We start from the raw sequence: 20,519 nt of genomic DNA, 5'->3' as shown, positions 1-20,519 counted from the left end.
AGTTTGTCAGAGACTATATGAGGGTAACCCAGAACACAAACGCAACCAAGGGCTTTAATGGAAATGATAAAACCATAGAAGAGGAAAGTCATAAAACAGAAATCTTCACAACCACACACTTGGAAAGCTGGCTCCGATACAAAAAATAAATTAATAGGGAAAAAAGTAGCAAACTGATTATTTGGATGAAATAATGAAGCAAAAGCATCCCTGATCCACTTTGCCATTTAGAAAGTACATGCACCCAACCCTTCAACAAATCAAAACAACTCATGTCTAATGTGTCCAGTAGTCACAAAGACTTTGTACTGCTACCTAAATTGCCAAATAATTTTAATAAAACAACTTGGAAAAATTAAAAAAAAAAAAGCATCCCTGATCATGTGACTAAATTTTTTTTTCACTTTTCTGTGTGTGGTGTGAACAGCTATTCATATGGAATCTCTCTATTTAATAAAGGTATATAAGTTACAGAATGCTGATTCTTAAAAGGAAAATTACTGCTCCTATGTATCCACTGTTCCATCTAATTCTCATAGCTCTAGAGGGTCATATTAATCTTCCTATGGTTCAGGTTAATCTTCCATGTTAGAAGAATTTCCCTAATCTTAAAGAAAGTTTGGAAGAAATGGCACGTTTTGTACGTAGCAAGGGAGATAGGCGAAACAAGACCTGAATTTTACATATACTTTTCAACACACCAGAAGGTTACCTAGGAATTGGCTTAATACCTTACCTTCCTTACACACCAGCAGTGGGCCAATTAGCCCAGAGCAGATGTCCTTAGGGGCATCGATGTGCGAATGGTACACCCAGGTCAGGCAGTTGGTGTCTGCTGGGGTAGGTGCATATTCTTCCCTCACTGGCCAGACATAGGTGTAGTTTTGGCCAGGAGGAACCTTGTCATCATCCTTGTTCTTTCCAGATGTTCCATCTGGGTAAAGGGCTCCTACAAAGAAAAGATAAAATATAGTTAAAACATAGAACTCACATGCTACTGTGGAAAGGGCCTGAGCTTTGGAATGGAACATAATAAAATTAAAATGTATTGCCATGAGACTTGAGGCAAGTTACTTAACTCTTAGTGCTTCGGTTTTCTATCAGTAAAACTGGAATGTTGATACCTGCCCCACAGGGCTGTGAGAATTAAATGGGCAATGTATATGAAGTGTCTTGCACAGAACCAGGTACTTCATAAATGCTTATAATAAGGATTTCTTCTGATATGTCTCCTGTGTCAATCCGGAAAATTTCAATTCACTTCACTAACATCAACTCCAGAAGACTTGGAGATTTTTGACAAGGGAGCCAAGTCCACTCAATGGGGACAGACCAGTCTCTTCAACAAATGGTGCTGATAAAACTGGATATTCATATGCAAAAGAGTGAAAGTAGACCCCTACTTCACATCATATAAAAAATTAACTCAAAAATAGATCAACAACCTGAATATAAAAACTAAAACTATAAAACTCTTAGAAGAAAATGTAGGGAAATATCTTTGGGACCTTATATTAGGAATTGGATTCTTAGACTTTGTACCAAAAGCACGGGCAATAGAAGAAAAACTGGATAAATTGGACTCCCTCAAAATTAAAAACTTTTGTGAATCTAAGGACATTAAGAAATTGAAAAAACAAACAAAAAGAATGGGAGAAAATACTTGGAAACCATATATCTGATAAGGGTTAATATCCAGAATCTATAAAGAATTCCTACAACTCAGCAACAAAAAGACAACCCAACTTAAAAATAGGGAAAGGACTTGTATAGACATTTCTCTAAAGAAGATGTAAATGGCCAATATGCACATGAAAAGATGCTCAACATCATTAGCCATTAGGGAAATGAAAATTGAAACCATAATGAGACACTAGCTCATACCCCACTAGAATGGCTATTATTAAAAAATGGAAAATAACAAGTGCTTGTGAGGATATAGAGAACTAGGAAGTCTCGTACATTGTTGGGGGGAGTGTAAAATGGTGCAGCTGCCACGGAAAACAGTTTGGTGGTTTCTCAGAAAGTTAAAAATAGAACTACCACACAACTAGCAATCCCTTTTCTGGGTAGATTTCCAAAAGAATTGAAAGCAGGGACTTGAACAAATATTTGTACACCAATGTTCATAGCAGCATTATTAACAATAGCTAAAAGGTGAAAGCAACCCAAATGCCCATCAGCAGATGAACGGATAAACAAAATGTAGTGTAAACATACAGTGGAATATTAGTCAGCCTTAAAAATGAATGAAGTTCTGATACTTGCCACTACATGTATGAACCTTGAAGACATCAGGTATGGAATAAATCAGACAAAAAGGGACAGATTGTATGTTTTCACATATATGAAATAGCTAGAATGTGCAAACCCAGAGAGACAGAAAGTAGATTACAGGTTGTGGGGAGTGAGGGGGGTGAGGAATTAATGTATGAGTGTACAGTTTTTATTTGGGTGATGGGAAAGTCCTGGTGATGGATGGTGATGACGGCAGTACAACACTGTGAATGTTATTAAACCTACTGAATGGTATACTTGAGATGGGAAAGTTTATGTTATATGTGTGTGTGTGTGTGTGTGTATGTTTCTACAACTAAAAACAAAAGAGCAACTAAAGAGACAGCAACAATTAAATGCAATACATGACCCTGAACAGGATCTAATAATGCAGGTGAAAAAATTCAAAAGAACATTATTGGGACATATGAAAATAATTGGAATAAAGACTCAAAGTTTTATAGCAATATTAAATTTCTTGAATTTGATAACAGTACTTAAGTGAATATCCTTGTTCTTAGGAAATGTACATGGAAGTATTAAGTGTTCAAGGAGCACGATGTATACAATCTAATCTCAAATGTTCAGAAAATAGATAAATAAATAGATAAACAGATGTGCAGATATGTAGGCAGATAGATAGATGATGGATGAATTGATTGATAGATGGATAGAATGATATGGCAAATGTGGCAAAATGTTAAAATTGGTGGATCTGGGAATCTGAGAAGGGGTATGTTGGAGTTCTCTGTACAGGTTTTGTATTATTTTTGCAACTGTCCTGTAAGTTTGAAATTATTTCAAAATAAAAAAGTTTAAATAAAAAAAAAAAAAAGAAGAGAAAGAGAAGCAGCAGAAGAAATAATGAGCACTTTGGTGGCGGGAGGGCACTTGTTACAGTTTCAGCACCAGCACCTGTGTAAGAGCTCATGCGCGATAGGAAGGGAGTGTAAGACGTGTCCTGCCTTCAAGGAGCTTGCGGCTCTGTTGGGCAGCCCAAGGACATAGTTATCCCTTCCACATCATGGGGGTTAGGGCCGCAGAACCTCCCAATCTGGAAAATCCACATAAAATTTTTTTCTCCAGGGTTTCAGGAAACTCCCTAGCTGCCTCTTGATCAGCAGACGTAGCCTAAACCTCTTTTATAAACCAGCCTTTGCTGACCTGAAGATCCGTAGGGGTAGACCCTTCACCTTCATTTTCCTTTAGGGAATCATATAAGGACTTGGCCTTTTCTCATATGATGCCAGAGTCAACCAGAATGCCTTTTTTTTTTTCCATAACAATGCTTCACCCAAAAGAATGTTGCATTTTCTATGAGTGAGAGATGCAGATTTCATGGTTTATGCAAATGCTTTGCAGTTGCTTGTATAGCTGCAGCAATGGCTTTGCGGATTTCTTCACACTTTGTCTGCGGCTTCTGCAAACCGACCCCCTCCCCCGCAATTTCCATTTAATTTCTTATGTTTACGTGTGATATATCAAAAGCATGATAGGGAAAGTCACGATGTGGAAGGGATAAATGTATTATATACATATGGGATAAGTAGAGAATCAAACAAGGTGATGTGTCCAGTGTAATTTGGGGTTAAAATATGTGGGATACCCCCACAGGAGATCTGTACCATGCAAGGTGAAGGGTCTGCATGGAGGGAGGAGAGACAAGTGGGCAGAACATCTCCTTTGTACCTGTTTTATTTTTTATTTATTTTTTTTTAATATTCAACATTTATTAATCCTTAATGGTAATATTAGACCCTTTACTGTTGATGGTCACCTTATATCTGTTTATACAAAGAATGTAGACACCATCTACATCTGTGTGCATAGTTCTCATTCCTTGTGTGTCATATCTCCAACCTAATCCAGTCTGTGAAAGTCTTAAAAGTCTGAGATTCTTCATCACCTTATCATTAAAGAAAGCAGGGCTTGTCCAAGGTTCTCACTGTGGGAAAAGGTGGTTTTTCCTCTGATCACTGTTGTAGCTTAAATATAAAAGGACTGCTGCATAAAAGTCACAAGGATAAATGATCCCCATTGTCCTTCTCCTCCAAAATCAAGCAGCTAATTGAAGGTGGAAGTCAGTATAGTTCAGGGCTCCCAGATGTGAGAGAACCTGAGATTTCATTTCTCGGGGACACTGATCAACAAGGATGACCTCCAGGGGGGACATGGTTAAAGCTTGGTTTTAAAGTCCAGGCTCAGTTCCTGCCCAAGTTCTCAGTTCCTGCCCAAGCAAGCATCACAGCCTTCTGTACTTTTGAGAACTGGTGTTTTACAGAGAACCCTCGTCCCTCCTCGTCCCTCCTCGTCCCTCCAGTATGCAGCAACCCCAAATTATTGTTGGCTCATTATTTGTCATCTCTTTGAGAACGATTGTATGATTTGTTTACTTGTGATGAAGCTTGACCATACTTCTCCAGGGGCCTTTTAAAAAGAGGGATGTGTCAGCTTACAGATCTGTCCCCTTGAATGAAACCACAAGCAAATTCTCTTCTCTCTCCCCTCCCTGCCTCCCTCCCTCTTGTCTCTTCAGTGGCCATCTGTGTATTTTGTTCACATTGCCAGCTCCTCTTCAAGTGGCTTATCTGTGAGTGAATTCAGAAACTTCAAATTATAAAGGACACCCAGATAATTGGCCTGTTCTCCAAAGTATCTGTCCCGTGTGGCTGCCAGATTCATTCTTTTTTTTTTTTTTTTAAATCTTCATTTTACTGAGATATATTCACATACCATGCAGTCATACAAAACAAATCATACAATCGACTGTTCACAGTACCATTACATACTTGTACATTCATCACCTAAATCAATCCCTGACACCTTCATTAGCACACACACAAAAATAACAAGAATAATAATTAAAGTGAAAAAGAGCAATTAAAGTAAAAAAGAACACTGGGTACCTTAGTCTGTTTGTTTGTTTCCTTCCCCTATTTTTCTACTCATCTATCCATAAACTAGACAAAGGGGAGTGTGGTCCTTATGGCTTTCCCAATTCCACTGTCCCCCCTCATAAGCTACATTTTTATACAATTGTCTTTGAGATTCATGGGTTCTGGGCTGTAGTTTGATAGTTTCAGGTATCCACCACCAGCTACCCCAATTCTTTAGAACCTAAAAAGGGTTGTCTAAATTGTACGTAAGAGTGCCCACCAGAGTGACCTCTCGGCTCCTTTTGGAACCTCTCTGCTACTGAAGCTTATTTCATTTCCTTTCACATCCCCCTTTTGGTCAAGAAGATGTTCTCCGTCCCACGATGCCGGTCTACATTCCTCCCCGGGAGTCATATCCCACGTTGCCAGGGAGATTCACTCCCCTGGGTGTCTGATCCCACGTAGTGGGGAGGGCAGTGATTTCACCTTTCAAGTTTGCTTAGGTAGAGAGAGAGGGCCACATCTGAGCAACAAAGAGGCATTCGGGAGGAGGCTCTTAGGCACAACTATAGGGAGGCCTAGCCTCTCCTTTGCAGCAACCGTCTTCCCAATGGTAAAATCTGTGGTAGAGGGCTGAACCCATCAAACCACCAGTCCCCTATGTCTGTGGTCATGTTAGCAACCATCGATGTGGGGTAGGCCAATACCCCTGCATTCTCCACAGGCTCCTCAAGGGGGCTCTACATATTTTCTTCCTTGTTTTTTTTGACTATTTTTTTTTTTAAATCAACTGTATGAAAAATAAAAAAATTAAAAAAAAATTAAAAAAAAAAACATACAATAAAAGAACATTTCAAAGAGACCATAACAAGGGAGTAAGAAAAAGACAACTAACCTAAGATAACTACTTTACTTCCAACATGTTCCTACTCTATCCCAAGAAAGTTCCCTAATATAGCAACATTTCTGTGAACTTGTTCCTACTATACCCATCAGAAATTAACAGACCATAGTCATTCCTGGGCATTCCCAGAACATTAAATTTACCCATGATGGCTTATCTGTTCTTCTTGGATTATTGCTACCCCTTCCTTAATTGCTCTCTATTGCTAGTTCCCCTACATTCTAAAGTATAAACCATTTGTTTTACATTATTCAAAGTTCACATTAGTGGTAGCATATAATATTTCTCTTTTTGTGCCTGGCTTATTTCGCTCAGCATTATGTCTTCAAGGCTCATCCATGTTGTCATATGTTTCACGAGATCGTTCCTTCTTACTGCCGCGTAGTATTCCATCGTGTGTATATACCACATTTTATTTATCCACTCATCTGTTGAAGGACATTTGGGTTGTTTCCATCTCTTGGCAATTGTGAATAATGCTGCTATGAACATTGGCATGCAGATATCCGTTTGTGTCACTGCTTTCCGATCTTCCGGGTATATACCGAGAAGTGCAATCGCTGGATCGAACAGTAACTCTGTATCTAGTTTTCTAAAGAACTGCCAGACTGACTTCCAGAGTGGCTGAACCATTATACAGTCCCACCAACAATGAATAAGAGTTCCAATTTCTCCACATCCCCTCCAGCATTTGTAGTTTCCTGTTTGTTTAATGGCAGCCATTCTAATTGGTGTGAGATGGTATCTCATTGTGGTCTTAATTTGCATCTCTCTAATAGCTAGTGAAGCTGAACATTTTTTCATGTGTTTCTTGGCCATTTGTATTTCCTCTTCAGAGAACTGTCTTTTCATATCTTTTGCCCATTTTATAATTGGGCTGTCTGTACTACTGTCATTGAGTTGTAGGATTTCTTTATATATGCAAGATATCAGTCTTTTGTCAGATACATGGTTTCCAAAAATTTTTTCCCATTGAGTTGGCTGCCTCTTTACCTTTTTGACAAATTCCTTTGAGGTATAGAAACGTCTATGCTTGAGGAGTTCCCATTTATCTATTTTTTCTTTTGTTGCTTATGCTTTGGGTGTAAAGTCTAGGAAGTGACTGCCCAATACAAGGTCTTGAAGATGTTTTCCTACATTATCTTCTAGGAGTTTTATGGTACTTTCTTTTATATTGAGATCTTTGGTCCATTTTGAGTTAATTTTTGTCTAGAGGGTGAGGTAGGGGTCCTCTTTCATTCTTCTGGATATGGATATCCAACTCTCCCAGGCCCATTTGTTGAAAAGTCCATTATGACCCAGTTCAGTGACTTTGGGGGCCTTATCAAAGATCAGTCCGCCACAGATCTCGGGGTCTATCTCCGAATTCTCAATACAATTCCATTGATCTATATGTCTATATTTGTGCCAGTACCATGCTGTTTTGAAAACTGTGGCTTTATAATGAGCTTCAAAGTCAGGGAGTGTAAGTCTTCCCACTTCGTTTTTCTTTTTTAGAGTGTCTTTAGCAATTCGAGGCATATTCCCTTTCCAAATAAATTTGATAACTAGCTTTTCCAAGTCTGCAAAGTAGGTTGCTGGAATTTTGATTGGGATTGCATTGAATCTGTAGATGAGTTTGGGTAGAATTGACATCTCAATGACATTTAGCCTTCCTATCCATGAAAATGGAATATTTTTCCATCTTTTAAGGTCCCCTTCTGTTTCTTTCAGTAGAGTTATGTAGTTTTCTTTGTATAGGTCTTCTACATCTTTAGTTAAGTTTATTCCTAGGTACTTGATTTCTTTAGTTGCTATTGAAAATGGTATCTTTTTCTTGAGTGTTTCTTCAGTTTGTTCATTTCTAGCATATAGAAACATTACTGACTTATGTGCATTAATCTTGTATTCTGCTACTTTGCTAAATTTCTTTATTAGCTCTAGTAGCTGTATCGTCGATTTCTCAGGGTTTTCCAGATATAAGATCATATCGTCTGCAAACAATGACAGTTTTACTTCTTCTTTTCCAATTTGGATGCCTTTTATTTCTTTGTCTTGCCAGATTGCCCTGGCTAGCATTTCCAGCACAGTGTTGAATAACAATGGTGATAGTGGGCATCCTTGTCTTGTTCCTGATCTTAGAAGGAAGGCTTTCAGTATCTCACCATTGAGTACTATGCTGGCTGTGGGTTTTTTATAAATGCTCTTTATCATATTGAGGAAGTTTCCTTCAATTCCTACCTTCTGAAGTGTTTTTATCAAAAACGGATGTTGGATTTTGTCAAATGCTTTTTCAGCATCTATTGAGATGATCATTTGATTTTTCCCTTTTGAATTTTTAATGTGTTGTAATACATTGATTGATTTTCTTATGTTGAACCATCCTTGCATGCCTGGAATGAACCACACTTGGTCATGGTATATGATTTTTTAATGTGTCTTTGGATTCGATTTGCAAGTATTTTGTTGAGGATTTTTGCATCTATATTCATTAGGGAGATTGGCCGGTAGTTTTCCCTTTTTGTAGCATCTTTGCCTGGTTTTGGTACGAGACTGATGTTAGCTTCATAAAATGAGTTAGGTAGTGTTCCATTTTCTTCAATGTTTTGAAAGAGTTTAAGTAAGATTGGTGTCAGTTCTTTCTGGAAAGTTTGGTAGAATTCCCCTGTGAAGCCATCTGGCCCTGGGCATTTATTTGTGGGAAGATTTTTGATGACTGATTGGATCTCTTTGCTTGTGATGGGTTGTTTGAGGTCTTCTGTTTCTTCTCTGGTCAGTCTAGGTTGTTCGTATGTTTCCAGGAAATTGTCCATTTCCTCTACATTATCCAGTTTGTTGCCATACAGTTGTTCATAGTACCTTCTTATAATTTTTTGAATTTCTTCGGGATCCATAGTAATGTCACCTTTCTCATTCATTATTTTGTTTATATGGGTCTTCTCTCTTTTTGATTTTGTCAGTCTAGCTTCGGGCTTGTCAATCTTGTTGATCTTCTCAAAGAACCAACTTTTGGTGATATTTATCCTCTCTATTTTTTTTTGGTTCTCTATGTCATTTATTTCTGCTTTAATCCTTGTTATTTCTTTTCTTCTACTTGGTTTAGGATTGGTTTGCTGTTCATTTTCTAGCTTCTTCAGTGGTTCCATTAGTTCTTTGATTTTGGCTCCTTCTTCCTTGTTAATATATGCGTTTAGTGCTATAAATTTCCCCCTCAGTACTGCTTTTGCTGCATCCCATAGGTTTTGGTATGCTGTGTTCTCATTTTCATTCGTCTCTATATAGTTAGCAATTTCTCTTGCTATTTCTTCTTTAACCCACTGATTGTTCAGGAGTGTGTTGTTTAACCTCCAGGTATTTGTGAATTTTCTAAGTCTGTGATGGTTATTGACTTCTAATTGTATTCCACTGTGGTCAGAGAATGTGCTTTGAATAATTTCAATCTTTTTAAATTTATTGAGCCTTGTTTTATGTCCCAGCATATGAGCTATTCTGGAGAAAGTCCCATGAGCACTAGAGAAGTATGTGTATCCCGGTGATTTGGGATGTAATGTTCTATATATGTCTGTTAAATCTAATTCATTTATCAGATTGTTTAGGTTTTCAGTTTCCTTATTGGTCTTCTGTCTGGTTGATCTCTTGATAGGAGAGAGTGATGTGTTGAAGTCTCCCACAATTATTGTGGAAACATCAATTGCTTCCTATAGTTTTGCCAGTGTTTCTCTCATGTATTTTGCAGCACCTTGACTGGGTGCACAAACATTTATGATTGTTATTTCTTCTTGTTGAATTGTCCCTTTTATTAGTATGTTTGTCTCTGTTTGTCCCAGCATATGAACTTTGTCTTCTTTGTCTCTCAAAACATCCCTGCATTTAAAGTCTATTTTATCTGAGATTAATATTGCTACACCTGCTTTCTTTTGGCTGTAGTTTGTATGAAATATTTTTTTCCATCCTTTCACTTTCAATTTCTTTGTGTACCTGTGTCTAAGATGAGTCTCTTGTATGCAGCATATTCATGGTTCATTTTTTTTAATCCATTCTGCGAATCTATATCTTTTAATTGGGGAGTTTAATCCATTTACATTTAATGCTATAACTGTGAACGCATTTCTTGAATCAGCCATCTTATCCTTTGGTTTATGTTTGTCATATATATTTTTCCCCTCTCTCTATTAATATCCTTTATTGTACCCATACCGAATCTCTTTAGTACTGAACCTTTCTCCAATTCTCTCTCTCCTTTCTTTGTTTCTCTGTCTGTAGGGCTCCCTTTAGTATCTCCAGTAGGGCAGGTCTCTTGTTAGCAAATTCTCTCAGCATTTGTTTGTCTGTGAAAACTTTAAGCTCTCCCTCAAATTTGAAGGAGAGCTTTGCTGGATAAAGTATTCTTGGCTGGAAATTTTTCTCACTCAGAATTTTAAATATATCATGCCACTGCCTTCTCGTCTCCATGGTGGCTGCTGAGTAGTCACTACTTAGTCTTATGCTGTTTCCTTTGTATGTGGTGAATTGCTTTCTTCCTGCTGCTTTCAGAACTTGCTCCTTCTCTTCCATGTTTGACAGTGTGATCAGAATATGTCTCAGAGTGGGTTTATTTGGATTTATTCTATTTGGAGTTCGCTGGGCATTTATGGTTTGTGTATTTATGGTATTCAGAAGATTTGGGAAGTTTTCCCCAACAATTTCTTTGAATACTCTTCCTAGACCTTTACTTTTTTCTTCCCCTTCTGGAACACCAATGAGTCTTATATTCAGATGTTTTATATTATCTATCATATCCCTGAGGTCCATTTCGATTTTTTCAATTTTTTTCCCCATTCTTTCTTTTGTGCTTTCATTTTCCATTCTGTCATCTTCCAGGTCACTGATTCGTTGTTCAACTTCCTCTAGTCTTGTACTATGAGTATCCAGAATCTTTTTAATTTGGTCAACAGTTTCTTTAATTTCCATAAGATCATCTTTTTTTAAGTTAGTCTTGCAATGTCTTCTATATGCTCTTCTAGGGTCTTCGTGATATCCTATGTATCTCGTACTATGGTCTCATTGTTCATCTTTAGTTCTTTGATTAGTTGCTCTAGGGACTGTGTCTCTTCTGATCTTTTGATTTGGGTGCTTGGGCTTGGGTTATCCATATCGTTTGTTTTTTTCATATGCTTTAGAATTTTCTGTTGTTTTTGGCCTCTTGGCATTTGCTTAACTTGATAGGGTTCTTTTAGGATTTGTAGACCAATTGAAGTCCTTATCTCTACTTTATCAGATCTACAGCTTCGTGGAGTACACTTTCTCTAACTAACCAGCAGGAGGTGTCCACGAGCCACCTGTTCTCCACAAGCCAGTTCTCCCCTGCTTTGCCTTTGTGTTGAGTGGGGGAGTGAGTCTTGTGGGGTCCAATTGGTGTATCAAGCTTGCGTGTGTAGTTGGTGTTGCCTGCCCTGTATATGGGGTGTGTGTCTGGGCAGTCAGGGAGGGGGGGTGGCTCTAACAATCAAATCTCCCTGGTGTTCCTGGAGTTTTAAAGCTGCTGCAATAATCTAATCCTTCAGTTCAGTCCTGCCACAGTTTGTCTCTGCCACTGACCCACAAGTCCTTGGTATTGGCGTATGGCTCCTGAGACTTGCGAGTGGGTCCCTCTTTCAGGCCGTGCACCCCCTGGTCCTCTGTTGAGGGATGACTGTGCTATGTCACAGGTGAGTGCTGTCCCCCCAGGGCGGTTCTGGGCTGCTGGGCTGTGTAGGGAGGCTCATAGTCTGCTGAAATGATGGCTGAATGGGGTTTTGTTAATTCACACTGCTCCACCTTCCCAGCTCTGGGACAACCAGCTGAGGGTGTAGGGAAGGCTAATGTCCACAGCCAGTTTTGTGGTGTGTGCCTGTTATTTGACGCACTTCCATCACACTGGGTTGTCTGGGGCAGCTCTGGGCTATGGGGCTGGGGACGGGCAGGAGTGTTTCCTGTCCACCAGGATGATGCCTGTGAGTGGACACCCCCCTTTTCTTGGGACGTTGTGGTGTTTAGTGAGTATTCTCAGCCACTGGATTATTGCCTTTTGTCTCAGAGCCCTCTTAGTTCTGCTCTTGTCTTGACCGGCCCAAATTGCAAGTCTTTGAGGCTTTCTGTATTGGGCATCTTAGAGTAATTGTTTTAGAAACAGAAAAAAAAAAAGATTTAAAAAAAAAAAAAAAAAGCCCTCCTCGCAGATCTAATGGATTATTGAAATGCTAAGAGACAAAGCAATTGGGGACATTAAGGAAAGATCCAGGGGGCAGAGAGATCAGTTTTTTTTTCGGGATTTGCATATGAGCCTCAGGGCCTGAGCTCTGCCCTTCCCCTTTCTATGTTCACCAGAGCTCCAAAAATCCTCCGCTTTTATTTTGGAGTTTTTCTTGCTGTTTTTTGCTATGCCTGTCTCCTCTCTGCTGGGCTGGCTGCTCTCAGATTCTCTGGTGTCTGGTCTCAGTCTATCTATGGTTGGAGTTTGGATCAGTAGAATGAGTTTCTGATAAGGGCTGCCACTGCAGTTCTCCCTTCTCCTTACCGGAGCTGACAGCCCCTCCTCCCACGGGACTGAGCCTGGGAGGGAGGGGCGCAGGTCCCCTGGCCGCAAAAATTTACAGATTTTGCTGATCTCAGCAGTTCGACGTGTTCATGAGTGTTGTATGAAGTATGCCCAAAGTCAGATTGCTCTGTGGTGTCCAGTCCACGCAGTTCCTGGCTTTCTACCTACTTTCCTGGAGGAGTAACTAAAACATACAGCTCACCAATCTGCCATCTTGCCCCGCCTCCCTGTACCTGTTTTAGAAAATAAGATGCCACAAGATTTTTCAATTGAGAAAAGTCTACTGCCAAAAATAGTTTGCAAACCATATGGGACGATGGAGAGAAACCAATCTGTGCAAATTGAAAGTATCAGAAGCTTCATAATGGAGATGGGAATTGAGGGGCCTGGAACGACAGGGAGGAGCTGGACTGGTAAATGAGGAAAAGGCTCAAGGGTGAGGGACAGACAGAAGAGGACATACTCCAAGTTCATTCACCATTCATTCATTCATTCAACAAATGTAGTGTATATTGACAACATGCTGGCAAATGTGCTAGGCATTAGGAATACAAATTTAAATAAGAGAGCAAAAGCTAGCATAGCTAAGGCAATCTAAATAAAGGCTATAACTAAAAAAAATTACCTTTTTAACTAACAAATTCTGCCATGAAAACTTAAACTGATTTTTGGAGAAGGGTGCAGCGAGACAACAACCACCATCTAAGCTCTGCTATACTTTGTGTCTACTTTGCTTAGGTTCATTTATTCTTCAAAGCAACCCCATGAAGTACGTATTAATATCTCCATTTTAGATTAAGTTAAAGGTGACACTGCTAGTACATGGCAGAGCCAGATTTGAATCTGGTTGTCTCTAACTTCCCACTACACAGTGACACCTCTCCCTAATTATTGGGAATACAGTATATGGGCCATTTTCATGTATGCATTTATTCATTTTACTGTCCTTTAGATACCTTTTGTCATTTTTATTCTAAAATAAATATTAATCATGTTACAAATTAAACTTACATGCCAAATAATTCTCAAACGATGGTCAGAAAGCAAAACCTATAGAAAAGCAGCAGGAGATAAACTTAATAAGATAGATCCCTTTAATATTAAGTGTAGCTCTGAATTTCCTGGACTTCAAGTGAAAAGGAAAAGTATATTATGTTATATTGTTTCTTTGCCCAATAAAAGGAAACTTACCAGAACTTAGAGAGATTCACTTTTTTTCTGGCACTAAATTTTTTTTTTTTAATCTTCATTTTATTGAGATATATTCACATACCACGCAGTCATACAAAACAAATCGTACATTCGATTGTTCATAGTACCATTACATAGCTGCACATTCATCACCTAAATCAATCCCTGACACCTTCATTAGCACACACACAAAAATAGTAAGAATAATAATTAAAGTGAAAAAGAACAATTGAAGTAAAAAAGAACACTGGGTACCTTTGTCTGTTTGTTTGTTCGTTTCCTTCCCTTATTTTTCTACTCATCCATCCATAAACTAGACAAAGTGGAGTGTGGTCCTTATGGTTTTCCCAATCCCATTGTCACCCCTCATAAGCTACATTTTTATACAATTGTCTTTGAGATTGATGGGTTCTGGGTTGTAGTTTGATAGTTTCAGGTATCCACCACCAGCTACCCCAATTCTTTAGAACCTAAAAAGGGTTGTCTAAATTGTACATAAGAGTGCCCACCAGAGTGACCTCTCGGCTCCTTTTGGAATCTCTCTGCTACTGAAGCTTATTTCATTTCCTTTCACATCTCCCTTTTGGTCAAAAAGATGTTCTCCATCCCACAATGCCGGTCTACATTCCTCCCCGGGAGTCATATTCCACGTTGCCAGGGAGATTGACTCCCCTGGGTGTCTGATCCCACGTAGTGGGGAGGGCAGTGATTTCACCTTTCAAGTTTGCTTAGACAGAGAGAGAGGGCCACATCTGAGCAACAAAGAGGCATTCGGGAGGAGGCTCTTAGGCACAATTATAGGGAGGCCTAGCCTCTCCTTTGCAGCAACTGTTTTCCCAAGGGTAAAACCTACGGTAGAGGGCTCAACCCATCAAACCACCAGTTCCCTATGTCTGTGGTCATGTTAGCAACCATTGAGGTGGGGTAGGCCAATACCCCTGCATTCTCCACAGGCTCCTCAAGGGGGCACTACATATTTTTTTTACTTGTTTTTTTTTCTTTTTTAACCTTTTTTTCCTTTTTAAATCAACTGTATGGAAAAAAATTTAAAAAAAAAAAACAAAAAACAAAAAACAAAACCATACAATAAAAGAACATTTCAAAGAGACCATAACAAGGGAGTAAGAAAAAGACAACTAACCTAAGATAACTGCTTTACTTCCAACCTGTTCCTACTTTACCCCAAGAAAGTTACACAATATAGCAACATTTCTGTGAACTTGCTCCTACTATATCCATCAGAAATTAACAGACCATAGTCATTCCTGGGCATCCCCAGAACGTTAAATAGCATATCTGTTTTTCTTGGATTACTGTTCCCCCTTCCTTAATTGCTCTCTATTGCTAGTTCCCCTACATTCTACATTATAAACCATTCGTTTTACATTTTTCAAAGTTCACATTAGTGGTAGCATATAATATTTCTCTTTCTGTGCCTGGCTTATTTCGCTCAGCATTATGTCTTCAAGGTTCATCCATGTTGTCATATGTTTCACGAGGTCGTTCCTTCTTACTGCCGTGTAGTATTCCATCGTGTGTATATACCACATTTTATTTATCCACTCATCTGTTGAAGGACATTTGGGTTGTTTCCATCTCTTGGCAATTGTGAATAATGCTGCTATGAACATTGGCATGCAGATATCCGTTCGTGTCACTGCTTTCCGATCTTCCGGGTATATACCGAGAAGTGCAATCGCTGGATCGAACAGTAACTCTGTATTTAGTTTTCTAAGGAACTGCCAGACTGACTTCCAGAGTGGCTGAACCATTATACAGTCCCACCAACAATGAATAAGAGTTCCAATTTCTCCACATCCCCTCCAGCATTTGTAGTTTCCTGTTTGTTTAATGGCAGCCACTCTAATAGGTGTTAGATGGTATCTCATTGTGGTCTTAATTTGCATCTCTCTAATAGCTAGTGAAGCTGAACATTTTTTCATGTGTTTCTTGGCCATTTGTATTTCCTCTTCAGAGAACTGTCTTTTCATATCTTTTGCCCATTTTATAATTGGGCTGTTTGTACTACTGTCATTGAGTTGTAGGATTTCTTTATATATGCAAGATATCAGTCTTTTGTCAGATACATGGTTTCCAAAAATTTTTTCCCATTGAGTTGGCTGCCTCTTTACCTTTTTGAGAAATTCCTTTGAGGTGCAGAAACTTCTAAGCTTGAGGAGTTCCCATTTATCTATTTTCTCTTTTGTTGCTTGTGCTTTGGGTGTAAAGTCTAGGAAGTGGCCTCCTAATACAAGGTCTTGAAGATGTTTTCCTACATTATCTTCTAGGAGTTTTACGGTACTTTCTTTTATATTGAGATCTTTCATCCATTTTGAGTTAATTTTTGTGTAGGGTGTGAGGTAGGGGTCTTTTTTCATTCTTTTGGATATGGATATCCAACTCTCCCAGCCCCATTTGTTGAACAGACCATTATGACTCAGTTCAGCGACTTTGGGGGTCTTATCAAAGATCAGTCAGCTATAGATCTGAGGGTCTATCTCTGAATTCTCAATTCAATTCCATTGATCTATATGTCTATCTTTGTGCCAGTACCATGCTGTTTTGACAACTGTGGCTTTATAATAAGCTTCAAAGTCAGGGAGTGTAAGTCCTCCCACTTCGTTTTTCTTTTTTAGAGTGTCTTTAGCAATTCAAGGCATCTTCCCTTTCCAAATAAATTTGATAAGTAGCTTTTCCAAGTCTGCAAAGTAGGTTGTTGGAATTTTGATTGGGATTGCATTGAATCTGTAGATGAGTTTGGGTAGAATTGACATCTTAATGACATTTAGCCTTCCTATCCATGAACATGGAATATTTTTCCATCTTTTAAGGTCCCCTTCTATTTCTTTTAGTAGAGTTACGTAGTTTTCTTTGTATAGGTCTTTTACATCTTTGGTTAAGTTTATTCCTAGGTACTTGATTTTTTTAGTTGCTATTGAAAATGGTATCTTTTTCTTGAGTGTCTCTTCAGTTTGTTCATTTCTAGCATATAGAAACATTACTGACTTATGTGCATTAATCTTTTATCCCGCTACTTTGCTAAATTTGTTTATTAGCTCTAGTAGCTGTATCGTCTATTTCTCAGGGTTTTCCAGATATGAGATCATATCATCTGCAAACAATGACAGTTTTACTTCTTCTTTTGCAATTTGGATGCATTTTATTTCTTTGTCTTGTCTGGCACTAAATTTTTTTTTTTTTTTTTTTGAAAATTGACCCGTTTTTAATCATTTAAAAACAAAACACAACACAAACACATCACATTTCCTTTACCATCTATAATTCAGTTATATCCAAACACTCTTAAGACCGACAAAATAAGCCCCTGCCCAGGAGCAAGGAATTAAAATGAGACGCTGAAGACACACGAAGGTGAATGCTAGAGATCAAAGTTCTGGCTGTAAGTCACAAGTCTTCCATTTAAACACTATCCAACGCTTTTTGTTTCAGTTTGTTAAAGTGTTTTACAGGAAGTTCTTTAAAATAATTTCATTCCAGACACCAGGCTTATACGATGATATACAGCTCCACGGAATTTGTGTTTCCGTCTGACTGACAGAAATAAAAAAAAATTTTTTTTTTTGTCTTTTTGGTGGCGTAGAGAAGTAAAACTATTAGCCAGATTCCTTTATAAGAAATGAGGAAAAGAAGAAGAAGGAAAAAAAAGATCTGGGCGATGCTGGGTGCTGCTTTCTATTTGTTTTTCCAAGGGTGTGACTTCAGAAGAGTTCAATCACACTCATGCCACTACAATGATTAGAATTAGTAATCTTTTTTTTTTTACATGATAAAAAGGAAAATATCCAAATGGACATAAAAATGGTCAAAAGATTTTTTTTTTTTTTACCGCAGGTCAATTTTTTTCGAAAATAAAGATAAAAAATAAACATATAATTGGGATGTAACTCTGTTGGACATTCCAACTCATCCAGTCACTTGTCTCCCATATAGGAAAGGGGAGCAGGCATTAGGTTTTATTAGTAATGTGAGTGTAGTAACCAGATGTGTTAATGACAGCTTATTTGAGGTCCATCAGTCCTTTGAATACATGTAGGAAAGCATGGCTGTAGTTCTCTGACTGCCCACATCAGAACACATTCAGCTACCATGAAAACTAAGAAGGAAGAAAAAATATATTTATTCCAAGATCCATTTACTGGCATTTTTTAAGCGCCCTTTCTTCCGTAGAACCCAAGCATGGTGATAATGTGCTAGGGGCTGCTGTGTTTCCCAGCATGAGCTCCCATCCTCTGAGGGTCCTGAGAGGGATAGTGGATTGGTCCTGGAGCCCTCATAAAGGGAGGGGGTGGTCCCATTGGGTGGAACATGTGTGGTCCAAAACCTGGGGGTGGTGGTGGAGCAATACCAGGGGGTGGTGGCAGGGCAATGTTCACCACGGCTGGAGGACCACTTGGGGGTAGGTTGAAGTAGTTGGCAGAGGCTTCTTCTTCTGCTGCAGGAGGAGGAGGAAGAGCTCCCGGCAGCCCTGGAACAGGCTCTAGCTTGATTCCAGAGTCTGTGGTTCCATCCTTCTCTTTTTCTTTTCCTCTGGCTGCTTGGGATCTTCCCTATTTCACGTTGAGCCGGCGGCCGTTAACAATCAATTTATTAAAGGATTTTTCAGCAGCCACTTCTGCAGCTTGCCTTGTGGCAAACTGGATGAAAGCACACTGCTGTCTCTGTACAACAGTTATTGTCCAAATCTCTCCAAACTGGTAGAAGTGATTTCTTAGATCTGTCTCAGTAATAGTATCTCCCAGACCACCAACATATAGAGTGGTGATGGTCTTGTCCTCTGGTGGGTCCAGACGAGGCATGGTTGAAGCCCGCTTTAGAAGCTTATCTGCCACAGGGTCATTGATTCCATAATATCGGTCTTTGATATTCTGATCAGCAAGGGGGTCATCTGGATCTGTAGGTTTCTCATGTCTGTATGGACACTCCTCTCCTCTCTTACATTCTCCTTTCACCCAGAAGGAGCAAATGTGGGGTCGATTCCGTTTATAGTAGGGTGTGGTCCGGGCCAATTTGAGCAGCATGTCACTGGTGGATGTGGCTTTCCCCAGCATACCGACTGGTCGTGTTCCATCAGAGTTAGAAATTTCTCTCTCCATATTCTGCGTGTAGTACTCTTTGTTGACATCTGACTTTGGCATGTCATCCTTAAAAGATAATCCCGCATCACGAACCTGGATGGGCAGGCCATATTCTAGGTCCAAGAGGCAGGTCTGGCAGACATTCTTCAATTTGCTGCAGGTTTGGCATACTTCGGTCTTCTTGAAACGCATGCGAACCCCGGGGCACCAGCGAAACACTGTGAATGGCCTGGCACAGATTTTGCATTCCTTCCCGTACTTTTCTTTGGTCATTCGGATATACGGGTTTTCTCCAAGACACGTCTGGCACAGTATGGGGAAGTCCGCATCCTCCCAGTTCTGCCTGTTATAGGTGTTGGAACCCAGAGAGGTAGCCATCTTGAGAGCGTCTGGAGGTAGCGGTAGCTTTCTAGTTGGAAGAGAGGACCGCCACAATCCCGTCAGGCCCCGAGACTAGCTCCCGGGCCGTCCACGTCTTATTTTCGAGTCTCTGGCACTAAATTTTAAGAGAATATTTTTAAGAAAATAATTATATACAAATTATTGCATAATCTAACAAATTATGTCTTCAGTGTTTTCAAGAATGGTTTCCAAAGGAGCAAAGACAGTCTTTATTTTTATAATTCCTTGCATTATCTTTCAAAATAAGGTGATAGTACACTGAATAGTATTTTGACATACTGCTTTCTAACTTGATACATTGATTTAACATAATAGGGAACTAAAATGTAGAAAAAATCCAGAGTGCTACTCTCTAACCATTAAATCCAAAGGATATTTAAAAAAAAAATTCCTTGCATTACCCCGACCTCTCAGCAGCATTTGATATTATTCTTAGCTCCCGCCCTCCTCACAATTCCTCTTCCTTTGGCTCCTGTGACATCACACTGTCCTCTTTGGTCACTCTTTTTTCAGTTTACTTGCCAGTTTGTTTTCCTCTATCTACCATTCAATGTCAGAATTCCTTGAGGCATAGCGCTGGCTCCCTTCCTTCCATGCCCAACAGTCTCTCCCTAGGTGATAGGAACTATTTCCACAGCGTCATCAAGCATCTACCACACCAGTGACTCCTAATTTTATATCTCCAGCCTAGACTTCATCTTTATTATTTCACTGATATTCAACTATCTGTCATTTCCACCTTTATATCTCAAAGAGACCTCAAATGCAACATTTCTCAAGAAGCATTAGCTCTCTCTTCCAAACCTGGGCTTCAGCTACTGCTTCCTCTCTCAGTGAAAGGTATCACTAGTACTTAATGCCACAAGCCAGAAGCAAAGGAAACATTCTTGTCATCTTCCTCTTTGTTACTCCCTATTTCCAAAGCACCACAAGGGCCTGTCTTTGCTTCTTCTCAAATTCATCCCATTTACATCCATCTCCACCATCATGACCCTAGTCTAAATTCATTTCTCACCTGGACTTCTGCAGTAACCTCCTAACTGGCTTCACTGGATCTCCTGCCTCTCTATTCCATTCTCCAAGCTGTAGCAAGAATGATCCTTTCAAACATTAAATCTGATAATATTGTTGTTTGCTTAAAATCATTCCATGGACTCCCACCACTCTTGGGATGAAGGTGAAATGTGTTTAACATGGATTGCAAGGCCCAGCATGGTCTGGTCCAAACAACCACAAAC

General features: G+C 39.3%; 2 protein-coding genes across 2 annotated transcripts in view; both read right to left on the bottom strand.

Moving 5' to 3' along the window:
• HEPHL1 (hephaestin like 1) overlaps nt 1-20,519 on the bottom strand; it is a 103,538-nt gene that overhangs the window by 40,825 nt on the left and 42,194 nt on the right. Inside the window, exon 3 of the mRNA XM_037838719.1 lies at nt 737-949. Within this exon, the coding sequence (XP_037694647.1) occupies nt 737-949 (213 nt within the window). The remainder of the gene's footprint in view (nt 1-736; nt 950-20,519) is intronic.
• Nucleotides 17,615-19,345, bottom strand: LOC119536099 (pre-mRNA-splicing factor RBM22-like). Its single transcript, XM_037838720.1, has one exon. It carries the CDS (start codon nt 19,255-19,257, stop codon nt 18,352-18,354), a length of 906 nt encoding a protein of 301 aa, XP_037694648.1. The 5' UTR covers nt 19,258-19,345; the 3' UTR covers nt 17,615-18,351.

The sequence above is a fragment of the Choloepus didactylus genome, chromosome 6 (genome assembly GCF_015220235.1).
Source record: "Choloepus didactylus isolate mChoDid1 chromosome 6, mChoDid1.pri, whole genome shotgun sequence".
Taxonomy (NCBI): domain Eukaryota; kingdom Metazoa; phylum Chordata; class Mammalia; order Pilosa; family Megalonychidae; genus Choloepus; species Choloepus didactylus.
This window is presented reverse-complemented; position numbering and strand designations above follow the sequence as displayed.

Excerpts from the sequence above, each read along its gene's own strand:
- LOC119536099 (XM_037838720.1), bottom strand. The coding sequence starts at position 19,257 with ATGGCTACCTCTCTGGGTTCCAACACCTATAACAGGCAGAACTGGGAG.